This window comes from Dryobates pubescens, chromosome 8, assembly GCF_014839835.1.
Source record: "Dryobates pubescens isolate bDryPub1 chromosome 8, bDryPub1.pri, whole genome shotgun sequence".
Taxonomy (NCBI): domain Eukaryota; kingdom Metazoa; phylum Chordata; class Aves; order Piciformes; family Picidae; genus Dryobates; species Dryobates pubescens.
In genome coordinates this window covers 39,037,571-39,057,368 of record NC_071619.1, presented here as the reverse complement: position 1 = coordinate 39,057,368, position 19,798 = coordinate 39,037,571, and the positions used below count along the sequence as shown (strand labels likewise).

Below are 19,798 nucleotides of genomic sequence, written 5' to 3'. Positions count from 1 at the left end.
AAAGACAATTCTAAACGAATTTCATTGGTAGATCAGTATGAATGTAACTTTAAGGTTTTACTCTGAGCTCAGTCTGTTATAGAATAGAATAGACCAGACCAGGTTGGAAGAGACCTTCGAGATCATCATGTCCAACCTACCAACTAATCCAACACCACCTAATCAACTAAACCATGGCACCAAGCACCCTATCAAGTCTCCTCCTGAACACCTCCAATGATGGTGACTCCACCACCTCCCCAGGCAGCCCATTCCAATGGGCAATCACTCTGTGTAGAACTTCTTCCTAACCTCCAGCCTAAACCTCTCCTGGTGCAGCCTGAGACTGTGTCCTCTTCTTCTGGTACTGACTGCCTGGGAGAAGAGACCAACCTCCTCTTCTCCAGGCTAAGCAACCCCAGCTCCCTCAGCCTCTCCTCACAGGGCTGTGTTCCAAACCCCTCCCCAGCTTTGTTGCCCTTCTCTGGACACCTTCCAGCAACTCAACATCCTTCCTAAACTGAGGAGCCCAGAACTGGACACAGGACTCAAGGTGTGGCCTAACCAATGCTGAGTACAGGGGCAGAATGACCTCCCTGCTCCTGCTGGACACACTGTTCCTGATGCAGGCCAGGATGCCATTGGCCCTCTTGGCTGCCTGGGCACACTGCAGGCTCATGTTCAGCCTACCATCAACCATGTTCAGTCAGTCTGGACAGCTGTCTTCTTTCTGTTCTGTTCCACTGACCTTGGACTAATGAGATAAGAAAACTAGCTTTCTTGCTTTCTTTCCCCCTTAACAGCTGCTTTGAACTAACAGAATCTCCCTTTATATCCATTTTCTCTCTAATCCTTTTTTGGGGAAAAAAAGAGGAAGGGGGAAGAGGGATTTTGGGGGGAACCCTCCTCCATCAGGAGGGAGTTTTCTGTGTTACATTCTTTCCTGTGTATTTTTGCATATACTGTAAACACTGTATATTGTGTATATATATTCATTGCATCTCATTTTGCTTGTAAAAATACAGCCTTTCCATTTGCTTCTCCAACTGAGTTAGCTGTGGTTTGTGTGTGGGGGGGGGAGAACTGAACTTTTCTCACTACCACATATGCAACAACAAACCCCATGGTTTCTGTCTAGAGAGAAATCCTGCATAAGCCCCTCCTTATGAATAGCCTTGTCACTGAGAAACACTTTTGACAGGTTGTCTGGTATTAAAAGCACCTTTTCCCAGTGTGTCATTTACTTTGTGTCATTTCCAGTTCTTCTCACTTCCAAATGCAAACCAAATCTTCCTATGGCTGATTCTTGCAGACCTAATGTCTCAGGTTAAACTTGAGAGGAAAGTCTTTCTCCCACAAAACTGAGGATGAAACTATGCCACGCTCTTGTTGCCTAGAAGTCATTTCCTTTTGTATTCTAAAAACTCTGCAGATTGTGTTCTTTTCTTTTCCTATTCCTCTTGCATTTGAGCTAATGTTTCCTTTTAGTGCCACCCAACTTTTCTTCCTGTGGTGGTAAGCTGGTGATTATGTCATTATCCCTGCAATAACACACTAATCTCCTCCTCATAATCTTCTTCCTCTACCAGAATCCCATTAGATATCCTTTCTAGCACAGCTTATATTATTTCAAAGCTCAGTTATAAACTAGCTCACCAGGAGAACACAGCCATACAATTAAACCGCACCAAGATTAGGGAGCTAACAAAACAAAGTCATTCAGAAGCCCCAAGAAAATAACTTCCTTTCTCCCAATACATGCTTCACTTTGAACTGTCACTTTAATGATGAGGTGCTCACTGATAGGACAGGTAATGTGCCCTTGAAGCAGCAAGGCTGGCAAAACTCAGTTATAAAAATCACCATGTGACCACAATCCAGCTTTTGAAGCCTCTTTAGACTTTCTAAAGAAAACACCAGCAAATTACATTTGTATAATAACAGCACATGAGATTAATTCTATATGGAAACAACATGGTCAGTTTGTTTTGGAAGAGCTACAGAAATGATAGAATGATAGGGGTTGGAAGGGACACCTGGAGATCCAACCCCGCTGCCAGAGCAGGATCACCTAGGGCAGGTCACGCCAGAAAGCATCCAGATGGGTCTTTGAAGTCCCTAGAGAACATGACAACTCCACAACCTCCCTGGGCAGCCCGTTCTGGTGCTCTGGCACCCTCACAGGTGCAGAGCAGAACTTTCTGTGCTCCAGTTTGCAGCCATTGCTGCTTGTCCTATCACTGAGCACCACTGAAAAGACACTGGCACCACTTTCTTGATGCCCATCCTTCAGATACTCCAAGCAGTAAGAAAATCTCCTCTCAGGCTTCTCTTTTCCAGACTAAAAAGGTCCCAGTCTCTCTCTCAGCCTTCCCTCATAAGAGAGATGCTCAAACAGAATACAACCAGCACCAGAATAAGAGGACACAATCTCAAGCTGTGCCAGGGGACGTTTGGGCTCGAGGTGAGGAGAAAGTTCTTCCCAGAGAGAGTTGTTAGCCATTGGAATGTGCTGCCCAGGGAGGTGGTGGAGTCACTGTCCCTGGAGGTGTTCAAGAGGGGATTGGACTTGGTGCCATGGTTTAGTTAGTTATGAGGTGCTGGGTGACAGGTTGGACTTGGTGATCTCTGAGGTCTTTTCCAACCTTATTGATTCTATGAATTGTCCTTGTATCCCTCCTTTGCACACTCCTCAGTACCTACCTGTCCCTCTTGAACTGGGAAGCCTGGAACTGGACACCATCATGCCATAATTACTGGTATACATCATAATTAAAAAAATAAATCATTCCCTAGCTTGTGGTATAAAAATTTTAAGAGCTGGCTGCACTGCAACTCAGTGACATTAAATGCTTTCTGAATCACTCAGGGAGGAAGGGATAATTTGGTTGCAAAGCAAAACTTGTTTTGCAACTTAATCCCAAAAGCTAAGAAGCCCTTTAAAGGGCTCAAGGACTCTCTCTTTTATGCATGTGTGCCTGGAATTTACACACCAAGCTTTTTACACCAGAATATTTTTGGTATATTTGCTGTGGTCATGTTATTAGTAAGAGATGCTAGGAGATTAGCATGAAAAACATGCATCTCAAATGGAGGAAAAAGCTTCTTCATACATCAGTAATGAAACTAGACAACCCCCAAATAAGTGTGTTGAAACTAAAACCTCTGGATTTAGTACATTGCTCAACGTCCAAATAGAAAATCATAGAATCAATTAGGTTGGAAAAGACCTCAAAGATCATCAAGTCCAACCTGTCACCACAGACCTCAGGACTACTAAACCATGGCACCAAGTGCCACGTCCAATCCCCCCTTGAACACCTCCAGGGATGGTGACTCCACCACCTCCCTGGGCAGCACATTCCAAAGGCTACCAACTCTCTCTGGGAAGAACTTTCTCCTCACCTCCAGCCTAAACCTCCCCTGGTGCAGCTTGAGACTGTGTCCTCTTGTTCTGGTGCCATGGTTTAGTTGATTAGATGGTGTTGGGTGATAGGCTGGACTCCATGACCTCAAAGGTCTTTTCCAACCTGCTAAATTTTATTCTACTCTGCAAGAGATTCCCATATCAACTTAAAATAATGAAAGAAAAAAAAAGCCACCATCCTTTAGGATTTTAATTTAGATAGTGGCATAAGTATTCATATTCTCTTTATTACCAGAGAAAGAAGCAATGCCTGTTGTACACAAGTGCTTGGTATTATTCCAAAGCTGGCAGTTTTAATTAACATGCTCATATCCAATAAAGTTAAGTGTTTTACAGGACTAATTCAGATAGCATTAGTGCCTCTGGACAACAGCCATGAATTATCAAGTGATACTATACTTGACTCAGCTGTGCAGCTCTAAAAGCAGGTCTTGTAAAAGATGCACTCAGGTAGGGTTTTCATAGAATCAATAAGGTTGGAAAAAGACCTCAAAGATCATCAAGTCCAACCTGTCACCTAATACCTCATGACTACTAAACCATGGCACCAATTGCCATGACCAATCGCCTCCTGAACGCCTTCAGGGATGGTGACTCCACCAGCTCCCTGGGCAGCACATTCCAATGGCTAACAATTCTCTCTGTGAAGAACTTTCTCCTTACCTCCAGCCTGAACTTCCCCTGGCACAGCTTGAGACTGTGTCCTCTTGTTCTGGTGCTGCTTGCCTGGGAGAAGAGACCAACCCCCTCCTGGCTACAACCTCCCTTCAGCTGGTTGTAGAGAGCAATAAGGTCTCCCCTGAGCCTCCTCTTCTCCAGGCTAAGCAACCCCAGCTCCCTCAGCCTCTCCTCACAGGGCTTGTGTTTTTGCACAGAGGATTTTGACATTAACAGATACTGAAGTCCCCAGGAAGGATGGAGTGTTGCACATGTCAGTGCAGAGTCTGGAATAATTGGTGTAAGACTGCAGCTAGATCATGAAAAAATACACTCAGAAAACACAGAGGCCACATCAATAAAGCTAATGATTGTTTTGGGATAGAGTGGGAGGGAGTTGCATTGTTCACTGGACTTCTCACTGCCCACTTCTTCCCTCCTATTTGGAGCTACAAAAACTGCAGAAGCCACTTCCTCTCCAGTTCTTTCCCTGCTTGCTAACTGCATCAGGCACACACTGAACGCATTTGACCTTACGGGAATCACATGAGGTATCCAGAAAGAGCTCAGGGTCCATGACTGATTACGAGCATGCTAGTAAAACAAGTGGCCTAATTCCATCTCAATTGTAGAACCAGGTTACATGATCCAATAAATAGATTCCACATGGAAAAATAGGGAAGTTTCTGAGCAAGTTTTTGGTCAAGATAGAATAGAATAAACCAGGTTGGAAGAGACCTTCAAGATCATCGTGTCCAACCTATCATCCAACACCACCTAATCAACTAAACCATGGCACCAAGCACCCCATCAAGTCTCCTCCTAAACACTCCCAGTGATGGTGACTCCACCACCTCCCTGGGTAGCACACTCCAATGGGCAATACACTCTATGAAGAACTTCTTTCTAATACCCAGCCTAAACCTCCCCTGGTGCAGCTTCAGACTGTGTCCTCTTGTTCTGGTGCTGGTTGCCTGGGAGAAGAGACCAACCCCCACCTGGCTACAACCTCCCTTCAGGGAGTTGTAGACAGCAAGAAGGTCTCCCCTGAGCCTCCTCCTCTCCAGGCTAAGCAACCCCAGCTCCTTCAGCCTCTCCTCATAGGGCTTGTGCTCCAAACCCTCACCAGCAGTAAAAGAAAGCTAGTTTTACTTGCCAGTAAAGATGCAAGTAGATTGCCTGTTCTCTACCTGGGGGTAGTGCTTGTTTCATTTGCTAATCAAAACATGCATTAGTAAGGAAGAGAGATGCTGCCCCCCACAACTGACCCACTAAGCTTTACCACTCACACAAAGGCAGCAAAACACGTTTCAGTCTTACCTCAGAGACGATTGATGTGAAACTGCTGCTGAAGTGTACGTGCTTGTGCACCTCGCTGCCATTGGCAGTGAGAAGCCATTCCCCAAAAGCCCTCTGTTCACTCACTGACTGGTTGCTATGGCTCTGATTAGCTGAGAGCTCTTGGAGATCCCAGTGGTAGGGAGGAGTTGCACCCACCAGTGCGATGAGGATGGCTTCAGTGGCTACATAGAGCTGCCATGAAAGACAAAAACAACATCATCAAAGATGCTAAACTTATCCAAGCAATGTTTCTTCTGCAGCCGAATCAAATCATGATAAAAACAACATTCCTACTTTATATTCTCCTTCTACCACTCTAAGATGCCATGTACAGCCCCTCTCTGCTAAATATCATGGGCTAAATCACAACTCCAACAGAGTGGTTCTTGCACTTTGTCAATTACTTGTCAGAAAAGGATTTCCTCTCCTGACACTCTTCCCTTAGTCAGAGGAACTCCAACTCCCACATACAACATACACCTCCTGGATGCAGGAAACATTAGTAGTACCAAGGAATCACAGAATCACCAAGGTTGGAAGAGATCATCAAGTCCAACCTGTCACCCATCACCTCATGACTAAACCATGGCACCAAGTGCCACATCCAATCCCCTCTTGAACACCTCCAGCAATGGTGATTCCATCACCTCCCTGGGCAGCACATTCCAATGACAAATGACGCTCTCTGGGAAGAACTTTCTTCTCACCTCCAGCCTAAACTTCCCTTGGTGCAGCTTGAGACCATGTCCTCTTGTTCTGGTGCTGGCTGCCTGGGAGGACAGACCAACCCCCACCTGGCTACAACCTCCCTTCAGGTTGTTGTAGAGAGCATTAAGGTCTCCCCTGAGCCTCCTCTTCTCCAGGCTAAACAACCTCAGCTCCCTCAGCCTCTCCTCACAGGGCTGTGCTCAAGGCTTCTCCCCAGCCTCATTGCCGTTCTCTGGACACATTCAAGAGTCTCAATGTCCTTCTTAAACTGAAGGGCCCAGTACTGGACACAGGACTCAAGGTGTGGCCTAACCAGTGCAGAGTCCAGGGGCACAATGACTTCCCTGCTCCTGCTGGCCACACTATTTGTGATGCAGGCCAGAATGCCATAATAAAACTATTCTTTGATGCAAGTATATTACTCTATATTACCCTCTCCTTCCACCTGTGCTGTCCATTCCTCTAATTTGGTATTTGGAACATCTCTCCTTCTCATATCTGTTTTTCAACAGCTTGGCCAAGTTCTTCCCTATTTTTATATCTTTTGTGAACCTCTTTTACTGTCTGAACACACACAAGCATCTGTGTCGTATCTACACAGGCACACAAGTTCCAAGTACACTGGTTAACAGCTGGCTTTGATCAGGGAAGAATAAACCCACTGGAAACTCAGGTATTTCAAGCCTAGCCTAGAGCTGGCTCACTGCTGCTTGCTCAGAACACTGATGACAATAGGCTGCATTGCAGTTCTATCTTAAAAGCCACTGTTATTTGACCTGTTTAAACACAGAAGTGGCTCGATTCTGCAACAGAAGACAAATGATAACATCTTCTGAGAGACAAAAACGATGACACTGGTAACAACATGAAGACCTTCCCTGTAAAACTGCCTCATTTCAAGTCCCCACTGAGAAACAGTACCTCAGCACAGTTGCTCCTAACGTTAAATAAAAAAGAAAGGTACATTCTGTTGCTTCTCCTGCCTACTACACCCATAAAACCCCTCAGCCATGCCACTCCATTCCTCAGACTCCATTTCAGCCACCTCCTGAATACAGTTCTTGCTCTGCTCCCAGCATCTCTTTCGGCCTCTTCTCCCAGGCAACCAGCACCAGAACAAGAAGACACAGTCTCAAGCTGCACCAGGGGAGGTTGAAGCTCAAGGTGAGGAGAAAGTTCTTCCCAGAGAGAGTTGTGAGCTGTTGGAATGTGCTGCCCAGGGAGGTGGCGGAGTCGCCATCCCTGGAGGTGTTCAAGAGGGGATTGGACGTGGCACTTGGTGCCATGGTTTAGTAGTCATGAGGTGTTGGGTGACAGGTTGGACTTGATGATCCTTGAGGTCTTTTCCAACCTTATTGATTCTATGATTATAGGGTGAAAGAGATGTTAAAGAGCTGAGCAGCCAGGTTGCTAGGGATGTGGGTACAGGAATCTCAAGAATAGTTGGAAATTCCTGAGAAATGAGAACTGCAGGCTGGGACAGTTTTAGGCTGTGCCAATAATAATAAACCAGGTTGGAAGAAACCTTCAAGATCATCATGTCCAACCCCTCAACCAATCCATCCCACCTAAACAACTAAACCATGGCACCAAGCACCCCATCAAGTCTCCTCCTGAACACCTCCAATGATGGTGACTCCACCATGTCCCCGGGCAGCCCATTCCAATGGGCAATCACTCTCTCTGTGTAGAACTTAAGAAAGGGACAGCTACAGAATTCTCTAGCTGAAATGCTTAGGTGTAAGAAAGGAAAAGATAATTCTAAATGAATTTCATTGGTAGATCAGTAGAAACGTGGCTTTAAGAACTTAGTCTGTGTTCAGTCTGCCTTTCTCTTCTGTTTGTGGCCAGAGTGCATGCTGCTGACCTTGGACTGATGCTTGTGAGAGAGGAAAACTAACTTCTCTTCCAACTGTGTGGCACTAACAAAATTTCCCTTAACATCCATTTCTCTTATAATCCTTTTTCTGTCCAATTAGCCTTGGACAAGAAAGGGGGGGGGAAGAGAGAGGGGGTTTGAGGGAAGCCGGGGGGAGATTCTCCTTAGGAGGGGGTTTCTGTGTCATGTTCTTCCCTGTATCTTTTTGTATCTACTGTAAATACTGCACATATTGTATATATTCATTGCATTCCATCCTGCTTGTAAAATACAGCTTTTCATTTGCTTCTCTGACTGGGTCTAGCTGTGCTTTATGCGGTGGGAGGATTAAACTTTCACACTACCACACAGGGCCAAGACCTGGGGTACACCTCTGTGCTGTGACGTACACAGCTCCACGTCAGGACAAAGTGACAACATCCTCACTTTTGTCTTGTGCAATAAACATATTTTCAAGGAGGTCAGAAAAGGAAATTTGGTTTAGAGAGAAAAAGCAAAGCCTTTTCAATTTCTTGCTCTAGGAGGAACTACAGGAAACCAAATTGAAAACTCAATGATTGCAGGCACATAAAAGCAGCACTACAGATCTCTTCACAGGAAGAAAAATAAAATGATATATATATATATATAGATAAATTCAGCTTTAATCATCCCAGTGGCTGCAGCAAGCCAGGATAGAAAATGTGTATCAACATAAACACTCCCAATTGATCTGTTGAATCAGGAAAGTGTATGAAAACTGAAGCATTCTGTTGTTATCACATAGGATTGCTTTGCATTTAAGTTTGCTGTAGTCACTGCTGAGGCAAGACTGTTTGTCCATCTGTCTTGTTCTTTGGTTTACAGGTATGGTAAATCCTCCTCATTTAGTTGCAACAAAACAAAACCAAAACAGAATGCAAACACACCCACACCAAAACCCATTTGTGATTCTGGAGCCCAGAAACCTCTTTCTAGAAGTGCTCTTAAGTTATGACAAAGCAAACTCACAAGCTCTATGAGGAGAGGCTGAGGGAGCTGGGGTTGCTTAGCCTGGAGAAGAGGAGGCTCAGGGGAGACCTTCTTGCTCTCTACAACTACCTGTAAGGAGGTTGTAGCCAGGTGGGGGTTGGTCTCTTCTCCCAGGCAACCAGCACCAGAACAAGAGGACACAGTCTCAAGCTGTGCCAGGGGAGGTTTAGGCTGGATGTTAGGAAGAAGTTCTTCACAGAAAGAGAGACTGGCCATTGGAATGTGTCCAACCTATCACCCAACACCATCTAATCAACTAAACCATGGCACCAAGCACCCCATCCAGTCTCTTCTTAAACACCTCCAGTGATGGTGACTCCACCACCTCCCTGGGCAGCACATTCCAACAGCTAACAACTCTCTCTGTGAAGATCTTTCTCCTTACCTCCAGCCTAAATTTCCCCTGGCACAGCTTGAAACTGTGTCTTCTTGTTCTGGTGCTGCTTGGCTGGGAGAAGAAACCAACCCCCTCCTGGCTACAGCCCCCCTTCAGGTAGTTGTAGAGAGCAATAAGGTCTCCCCCGAGCCTCCTCTTCTCCAGGCTAAGCAACCCCAGCTCCTTCAGCCTCTCCCTTCAGCTTTCCTTACCCAAGGACCATAAAAGCTTCATTGCAAAAAGGTAATTAAGAAACACAAAGTTGTCAGTAGTCTTAAATTTACTGTACAAGGATTGAACATCTTCAGTGGGAAGTCTGTAGAGGATCTGCAAACTGAAAGAGACTGAAGAGCGCTGGTCTTTTTCTGGATATTTAAGACAGTAAGTGAACAGCATACCATCACAACTGGGACAAGCAACACACAACTCCCTTCAGCTTTGCATATATGAGGACCATAAAAGCTGGTCACAACCACACTTTCCAAGGCAAATTCTTAACACCCTTTTCCCCCCAAGCTCACCAGCATTAGGAATTTGATCACATATATAATGTTTAACCAGGTTAAGGTCCACCCCTTTATTCAGACATCATATTGTAAACACAAGACTGAGAAAACAGATGCTGCTGTTCCAGAAGGACTCCAGTCCCACGGGGCTGGTTTTGCAGAAAGCAAGCAGAGGCTTTGCCTAATGCAAACACCACACATGAAAGCACTACATTAGCTATAAATAGAAGTAATTGTATTAACTACTCCCACTTAAAAAAAGGCATTTGAGAGCACAAAACTTGATTTGGGTCAGAAAGAAAGAGCAACAGTGATGTGCAGGTTGGAAACAATTATTCAGAATTAAATTACACATCTACTAGTTCTTTTACCCTAGAGAAAAGCAGAGGTCCTGAACATGGAAGAAGTGACAGCAAGGAGAGCCTTGATCATGTGGCTCACCAGTGGAAAAATACTGGCAATTTACTGCCTGCAACACAGGAGAAGTTAGGCTGTGTGTACACACATGGGCAGGGAAGAATGGAGGCAATGTGTCAGAAAACAAATATTTGTAATCCATAGTCTCTGGAATACAGTAGATTTATGCCTGTAACCTCCCAGGGTCACCTGGGAGCAACAAAGCTGGTGAGAGGTCTCAGAGCACAAGCCCTATGAGGAGAGGCTGAGGGAGCTGGGGTTGCTTAGCCTGGAGAAGAGGAGGCTCAGGGGAGACTTTATTGCTGTCTACAACTACCTGAAGGGAGGTTGTAGCCAGGTGGGGGTTGGTCTCTTCTCCCAGGCAACCAGCACCAGAACAAGAGGACACAGTCTTAAGCTGCACCAGGGGAGGTTTAGGCTGGATGTTAGGAAGAAATTCTTCCCAGAAAGAGAGATTGGCCATCGGAATGTGCTGCCCAGGGAGGTGGTGGAGTCACCGTCACTGGAGGTGTTTAGGAGGAGACCGGATGAAGCACTTGGTGCCATGGTTTAGTTGATTAGATGGTGTTGGGTGATAGGTTGGACTTGATGATCTCCAAGGTCTTTTCCAACCTGCTTAACTCTATTCTATTCTATTTTTCTGTTGTTGCTTTGCTTGGGCTAGGGGTTTCTGTTGGGCTGTGGTTTAATATGGTTGGGTTTTTTTTGTTGGTGGTTTGAGAGGGAAGGGGTTGTGGGGATTTGTTTGTAGTTTTTAAATAGGCAGAACAATCTGCTTCTCTCTGGTGCTAGGCCTTCAGCATATTTACTCCTCAGTGCTTCTCTCAAAACTCGTGCTTCTTGCTATGCATAACAGCAATAATTCTGATCAGGTCTTTACAAGAGCACACCAAATAGGTATCTTCTAGGACTGAGCTGCACAGAAGCTGAAGCCACCCTTTGAAGTTTAACTGCAGAAACTAGAGAGATGTGTTTATATGGTCACACAGAACATGTGGCTTCAGTGTCTGTGAACATGGTCATCATTAGAAGAGCAAGACCTGGTAGTGGTGAAGGCCACTTAAAACTACCTAAATGTGAGCTCAATTACATGGAAGATCTTAAAGATGCAGCAGATGTTTCTTCCCTACCTGAAGTTTGCTCTGACTGTAGTTTTCCCTTGCATACAAACTTCTGCACTGTATCTGAGTTCAGGACCCCACTGCTACTGAAGAGTGTCACACCTCACAACTGTCATTTCAGGTTTTCTGCAGAACATAGCCCAGTATCTCCACCATCTGCATTCATGTTGTTAAGATTGTAGTATCAGAAAAGGTTAAGTGGCACTTGGTGCCATGGTTTAGTCGTGGGGTCTGTAGTGACAGGTTGGACTTGATGATCTTTGAGGTCTCTTCCAACCTTGGTGATTCTGTGATTGTTTCTTTTAAGGAACAGTTAAGAATCTGAAAGAAGTTAACCACAGAAAGACAGCCCACACTGACTGCATTCCTGACTCTGGCAGCTATTTTTTATCTACAGAAGGGCACTAAAGGACCAAGAACTCTTGGCTAACATCTAAATCACTGAAATGAAACGTAACGTGACCAAAGACAGTTCTCCCCCATCCAATGGGAGCAACTGATAGGACTGGTGTTAGAATTGCCACCAACTTTCAGTGAGAAGTATTTTCCACTAAATGAGCAGCAGCATATCTTTCTGTGTGATTAGTTTACATACTCCCACCCACCCAGTTAATTTCTCTTCCCACGCAGGAATAAGCTGTATCATAACAAGGAATTATGTTCAGTGATTCAACTACTCTAAAAGCCTTCATCACTTCAAGGAAAGCAAAACTATCCCTTAGATTAAGTGTGTTCTGAGCAAGATACAATGCACAAAAATGATGTGGGAAATAAAACCTTGGGCCTCTACACTGTAGGTTTGTGTTCACCTCTGCAAACACAACTTCCCTTTTAAACTCTAGCATGTTGTAAAAGGCCTTTTAATTGAGATATAATAGGAACACACTTCCAATATCAGATTTCTGCAGGTTCAGTTTGGGCTTGGGCAATCCTGTAGCTCATGTTCACTGGCAAGGACAAAACTCTTTCAACCATGTATGTTGAGTCACAAGAGACCAAAAAACCCTTCTCATTTTTTGTCTAAACGCCATTCTTTATTAATGCTTCCATATAATGTCTTCCAAAGACAATGAGCACCTTTAGCAACCAGTAAGTGTCAAGCAATTACTTTTAGTTCAAAGTCTTAAGTATTTTAAGAATTATCAGCTCCCTTTAAGTTCTTTACTATGAGGGTGGCAAGACAAAGGTTGCCCTGAAGTGTTTAAGACCAGACTGGATGAGGCTTTGAGCAGCCTGGACACAGGACTCAAGGTGTGGCCTAACCAGTGTTGTGTACAGGGCCACAATGACCTCCCTGCTCCTGCTGGCCACACTGTTCCTGATGTAGGCCAGGATGCCACTGGCCCTCCTGGCTGCCTGGGCACACTGCAGGCTCATGTTCAGCTTACCATCAACCAGTACCCCCAGGTCTCTCTCTGCCTGACTGCTCTCCAGCCACTCTGACCCCAGCCTGTAGCACTGCATGGGGTTGTTGTGGCCAATGTGCAGAACCTGGCACTTGGATGTGTTCAATCTCATGCCCTTGGACTCTGCCCATCTGCCCAGCCTGTCAAGGTCCCTCTGCAGAGCCTCTCTACCCTCCAGCAGATCAACTCCGGCGCCCAGCTTGGTGTCGTCTGCAGATTTACTGATGAGGGACTCAATGCCCTCATCCAGATCATCAATAAAGATGTCAAAGAGCATGAGGCCCAGCACTGATCCCTGGGGGACACCACTAGTGCCTGGCTGCTAGCTGGATGTGGCACCATTCACCACCACTCTCTGGGCTCGGCCCTCCAGCCAGTTCCTAATCCAACGCAGTGTGCTCTTGTCCAAACCATGGGCTGACAGCTTGGCCAGGAGTTTGCTGTGGGGGACAGTGTAGAAATATGCATGAGAAGAAAAATACTAAGATGAGGGGAAAACACCTACAAAGCATGGAACTCAAGAGATTAGAAACATGCAGAGATTAAAAAGCACAAAAGCCTGTAAGCAAAGGAAGAACATCTGCTAAGAATCTTCTGGGGCAGGGAAAGCAGAGAGTTTAAGCACAGCATAAGACACAAAGGCACTTAACACAGACAAAAATAGTTTTCATCCACATGGTATTCTCAAGAACTTGAACATATTTTTTATGCCAATAGGTCCATGTGAAAATACAAGTCAACTGAGGGAGCATGTGGGAAGCAACAATGAAACAAGCAACAAAATGGAATAATCAGTCCATACCAAAGCTGGTGCCACAGACTAGCAGGGGTTCTCATTCTGTAGCCAGATGCTGCACATAATTGACTAAAGGAACCCATGAATACCTAAACCTACTTCACACATACCAGATACATTACTTACCTCTGGATCCTTCCTCCTAAGAGTGACAATAAACCAAACAAAAGATTAACACTGGTCATGGAACCTGCCTTCAGTCTTGCTCTTGCATCCCAGTGACACATTATGTAACTTGGCACCAATAAAGGAACACAGAAAGCAATCAACCACCCAAGCAGGAACCAGTTGTCTAAGTCCAAATCTATTCATGGACTGAAAGCCAACAAGCTTCACCTCTAAATCCCTTACAAACTCCTGCATCCAGCACAATCTGAAGCACAGAAAACCCATCAGTCAGGGGATGATCCTCAATGGTCAAGTTCAAGAATGAAAGATAACACAAGAAGAAAAACAAAACCACCCAGGAACAGACCTACAAAACTGCTACCTTTTTTTCCCCCCCTCTTTAGTTATTCTGAATTAGTTCCAGGATTTGCAAAGATCTCCCTGTTTCCTTCTCCCATGAGAAATGCAAGTTAATCCATTAAAAAGCAAGAGAAACAAGAGCATTACAGAACAGCTGACCCAGACTTCTCAAAACTCAGGGAATACAGAGCACTTGCTGTGGCCACAGTTCATTCCAGAACGTGACTAGAACTGGTAAGAAAAGTAACTATTGCTTTCTTAATCCCTAACCTTTAGTGAATGTCCACATTTTCTAGCCATCAGCTGGCAGAACAAGCTATAAACAACAGCTAGTTTTAAAGGATTAATCAGATAAATCAGTTTTCAATAAAAAGAGAGCAACGGTGCAAGAAAACAAACATACAAAGCCTTTGCTGCTCATGATGATCGCTTTGCAACTAAGAAAAGCTGACAAGACTGAGTACCTGAATATTCTCTGCTCATCTCAAAGCTTCTTAACATTTCTCAGTCCCCTAGCTGCCAAGAGAAGGCATCTTCACACTCACAGTCCATGACTGGAAGTTCTTGATTACTACAAAGTACTGGGCAGCAGAGGTGGGATAACACTTTATTTCCTTTCTTCCCTCCTGTATCTGGCAAGAGATCACAATGGCAGTAACCCACCACGTGTCAACCTAGCTGAATTCACTATAATTAGGTTTTTGAAGAGTTAACACAGCGTAAACCAAAATTCCATCAGATTTAAACTACACTTTATGCCTAGGCCTGACTGTGAAGGAGCACAAACTGTCCTTATCTACCCTCCCCACCACCACTGGAATGAGCACAAAGATGATGCAGAGGGGGAAGTAATGACAAATCTGGTTGCAGAGCACATCAGTTGGCCATGCAGTCTCTGAATGACATTACAGCACTCCACTGTTACTTTGGACTCCACTTGTATTACAAACCTTAAGAGGCTTCCAGTTTTTTATTTCACACTTGATTTACCCAAAATGCAGAGCCTCATGCAAACACCTAATGCAGTCACTGCATCTACATTCTAAGAGTCAAGGCAAGGCAAGTCAAAGCACTGTAAATGGTCACAGCCTATCAGCTGGTGAGGTAAGAGCTTCTGCACACAGAAATATTAGTGACCACCACTCAAACATTTCCACCACAAACAACCCATGTGCAATGTAGAAATCACTACCCTAGCCCATTAACAGCAGGGTTCCCAGCACAGTCTCCAACAGAAGTTGCTGTCTTCCAGTCCAGCTCCTGGAAATGTTTGATTTCACTTCACCAGCCCTTCACCTGGCAAACAGCATGCTCTCAATCTGCTCCCCGAGTGACCCGAGGTATAACTCCCAGGCAAGGCAGCACAGGCAGCACCAGCCATGTGCCCCAAATTGATTCTGTAGCAGCCTACTGCCTTTGGACAGGGGTCACTTTTGCACCAGGTGCACAGCAAGTTACTGCTGCTAAACCTAAAGCAAAAAGCCACTTACTGCCACCACAAACCTTCGCAGACCTCCGACGCCAACCTTCACACCCCACTGTGCTCACCACAGGCAAATCCACCCAAGCGCTTGAGAGGACAGCTACCCACAGCGCCCACCCTGGGGGCGTGGGGCCATCCCCCGCTCAGCTCAGCCTCCCCCGCGGGCGCTCCCACCCTCGGGAGAGGGGCTGGAGGGGAGGCGGCCTCTCACCTGGAGGAACACAGCCAGCAGCACGCAGAGGTACACCTGGTAGGGCCCCATCTGCCCCACCAGCGGGAACGCCTCCTCCACCTCCATCCCGCGCCCCGCCAGCCACGCAGCTCCTACGAGCGGCCGCCGAGCAGCGCATCCCCGAGCCCGGGGCGGAGCGGGAGCGACGGCGGAGCCCTCGCCGAGGAGGAGGAGGTGGAAGAGGAGGAGGAAAGGGCGGGAGATGCGAGGCGGCTGTCATGCGCAGCGCCGGGGAAAGCAGCCGGCGAGCGACCCGCCCGGGGAAGCGGAAACGCCGCGGCTCCCGTATCCCTGGTGGAGGCATGAGCGCAGGCGCACCTTCCTCATTTAAATAGGAAAAGGGGGGAACGGGGCGGGGAAAGGCGTGTGAGAGGTGTGGGAGGGGTCTGCGCCGGGGTGTGCGACGGCATTGTGGGGGGGGTCTGGAGGGGGGACAGGAGGTGGAATGTGAGAGACTTGGTGGCTGTGTGTGAGGAGTGTGGGGACGCGAGGGTCGCGAGTGGGTTTGTGAGGGCTGTAAAAGGTCTGCAATGGCTATGAGAGAGGTATGAAGGGGTATAGGATGTGGGGTGAGAAGCCTCAGCAGTGTGTGAGGGTGGGAGGGGTGTGAGAGGACTTGGGGTTTCTGAAGGAAGGCAGTAGGGCAGCGCAGAGATGGCTTGAGCAACTGGGTTGCTGCTGCAAATGGGTCCAATGCTGCAGAGGTGAGTGCTGGCCGTGGTGTTCCTCATGCAGCAGCTCTGGTCGTAGGTGTTTAGAAGGAGAGGGGGAAAGAGGCTTTACCCCTGGACCCTTGGTCAGACCAACGGAGCATGCTGGCCCTGTAAGCTTGGCAAGAAGGCTGCTCTGTGGCCATGCTAGTGAGGTGGCAGCATAGCTCTGGTTCCATTTCATCACAAAAGAGCAGCTAAGTTATAGAATCATAGAATCAATAAGGTCGGAAAAGACCTCAAGTCCAATCTCTCACCCAAGACCTCATGACTACTAAACCATGGCACCAAGTGCCACATCCAATCCCTTCTTGAACACCTCCAGGGATGGTGACTCCACCACCTCCCCGGGCAGCACATTCCAATGGCTAACAACTCCGTCTGTGAGGAACTTTCTCCTCACCTCGAGCCTAAACTTCCCCTGGTGCTGTCTGAGACTCTGTCCTCTTGTTCTGGTGCTGATTGCCTGGGACACGCTGTGGGTTTGCACCTATATTGAAGAGTGTTAGCCCACTGTATTGAAGCTGTACCTGCATAGTGCACACTGAATAAGTTTTGTAAAGCCCTAAATATTAACATACTTCAACTGTGTGATCTTCTGTAATTATACTCTGTAGAGCACCTGCTTGTAGTTGAGAAAGAAACAAACTTGGTGTGAGGCTGTTACGTAGGTGCCACTAGAATTCAGTTCTGGACTCGCACAAATCTTGCTGTTGTTGATTCCATGCCTAGTGAGGACATGCCTCTCTCTTACAGCAGTCTTCATGTATTGTAAGGTATTTTATGAAAAGCATTTGCTCTTTCTTTGGAGAGCCTTCATTGTGAGCGTGGGGTGCAATTCTCACTTAGAAGTAATGGGGCTGGTTTGTGAAAGAATGTGAACTCTACTGCGAGTAGGAAGGGAGATAGATACACACGTGAAATTGTGACAGTTTTAGGCTGTGCCTTTAAGAAGGGTCAGCTACTGAAACACTCTGGCTGCATGTTTTGGTGTTAAAAGTTAAAACAAAGATAATTCTAAAGTAATTTCATTGGTAGATTGGTAGCAATGTTAACTTTAAGGATCTCTAGTTTTAGTTCAGTTTGTGTCTCAGTCTGTTTCAGTCTGCCTGGACAGCTGTTTCTGTGCTTGGCATTGACCTCTCTCACCACCACAGAAATAATCATGTGAAATGGCAATGAGTTTTTCCCTCTCTTATTTTCATTCCACCTTTACAATAAAGCTCCAAGACTGTGAAACAACTTACACTGCTGAGATGTTTTATTATGATTATTATTTTTGCCTTGGTGGTACCAAAAAGCTGCAGCACCTTTGTGCTCGTGGCTTTTACAACTGGAGAGAAAGGAAGAGAATTGGGTCACAAGATGTGACCTTTAGGACCATGCCAGGAGCCTGGGAAATACTAGCATTTCCTTGCTGTAAAAATGTTGGCAAATTGACAAGCATCAGAGCAATTTACTCTTAATATGAAATTCACCTTTGCCCTAAGCACTTCTTTTCACATTTGAGGCTTAGTACAGATTGATTAAAGGCAAAACAGCAAAGGATTTCTGAAATGTCAGGACCTTTCTGGTGCTCACCCAACTGCACTTGTCTCATTTTATTACTCAGCTAAGATGCAGAGGTGGTGTCCCGCTGCTCAGGACACTCCATGTTCCTCTCCCCTCTATCGTTCCCACTCTTCCAGTCAGTTCAGTCACTCCCTGTAGCAACCACAGCTTCCTTCCAGCTTTTCCAGCATTAGGGTGGGCTGTTGGATTTGTCATCAGCTCTCAGATGAGTGTTGATACCTTCTCCAAGTAACAAATGATAGGACACAAGGAAATGGCTTCAAGTTGCACTAGGGGAGGTTTAGATCGGACATGGGGAAAAATTTCTTCACCAAAAGGGTTGTCAAGTGTTGGAACAGACTGTCCAGGGAAGTGGGGTTGGATTCAATGATCTTAATGGGGTTTTGCCAACCTAAATGATTCCAATGGCTCTGCAATCAAGGTAAGCAGAGTTAGGGTAAGGTCATGGTGCTTTGCCCCTTGTCAGGAGGGTACTGCCTCACAAACTATGGTTCCCATTTCAACCCCTAAAGCTCTTCTCTTAACATGGGACTCCAGCTTGGGAATTTTCCTGCCTATTATTCCCTGCTTCCTCACAGCCACCAATGCTGCAAACTGCCAGCTGCATGGGAAGCAATTAGAACTGGCAGCTTTCTGCTGTACTCACCTCTGTGTGATGTTGCCTTCCTGACCGTGCCCTTGCTCTTCTCCTGCCATGGCTCCACTGAGATAATGCCTCTGACTTGCTCAACCTCCAGTCCTGACTACCAAAGTTACCAGGTTGGGTTTAGGTATGTCCACACCACACAGCAATGCCCTATGCCTGCTCATCTTCTGCAGGTAGTCTCCAAAACAGAGGTCCATAAAGATGATAAAGGGACTGGAGCATTGACAGGATGCCATGACTGGTCAGCCTGGAGAAAAGAAGGCTCAGGGAAGAGCCTCCCAGTGCAAATAAATACCTGTTGGGTGGGAAGGAAGAGGAGGAGCACAGGCTGTTTTCAGTGGTTCCTGGTAACAGGACAAGAGGCAATAGGCACAAGTTAAAAAACAAACATAAAATGCACACAAACATAAAAAACACACAAAGAACCCACAAAACACCAAGACAACAACCAAGAAAGTCCACCTGAATACGATAAACTTATCTATCTATTACTGTGGAAGAGGCCAAACACTGGAATACATTGCTTAGACATGTTATGGAGTGTCAATCTAACTCAGTGTGGTCCTGGTCAACCTGCTCTAGTTGAAATTAAGTAGAGATGTGGACTAGATCTCAAGAGGTCCCTTCCAAACTCAACTATCTTATGATTCTGTAGTTTGCACATCTCCTCTACGACTGAGAATAGAATAGAATAGAATAGAATAGAATAGAATAGAATAGAATAGAATAGAATAGAATAGAATTTACCAGGTTGGAAAAGACCTTTGAGATCATCAAGTCCAACCTATCACCCAACACCATCTAATCAACTAAACCATGGCACCAAGCACCCCATACAGTCTCTTAAACACCTCCAGTGATGGTGACTCCACCACCTCCCTGGGCAGCACATTCCAATGGCCAATCTCTCTTTATGGGAAGAATTTCTTCCTAACATCCGGCCTACACTTCCCCTGGCACAGCTTGAGACTGTGTCCTCTTGTTCTGTTGGTGATTGCCTGGGAGAAGAGACCAACCCCCTTCTGGCTACAACCTCCCTTCAGGTAGTTGTAGACAGCAATAA

At 46.0% G+C, this 19,798-nt stretch overlaps 1 protein-coding gene across 2 annotated transcripts in view; it reads right to left on the bottom strand.

Moving 5' to 3' along the window:
* The window catches only part of SLC22A15 (solute carrier family 22 member 15), a 40,468-nt gene extending 24,510 nt beyond the window's left edge, over positions 1-15,958 (bottom strand). For both annotated transcript variants that reach the window (XM_009898752.2, XM_054163193.1), the window contains exons 1-2: positions 15,787-15,958; positions 5,384-5,596 (exon numbers count right to left, since the gene is read on the bottom strand). In XM_009898752.2, coding sequence (XP_009897054.2) covers positions 5,384-5,596; positions 15,787-15,873 — 300 coding nt within the window. In that variant the 5' untranslated portion in view covers positions 15,874-15,958. The remainder of the gene's footprint in view (positions 1-5,383; positions 5,597-15,786) is intronic.
* Between the last annotated feature and the right edge of the window lie 3,840 nt (positions 15,959-19,798).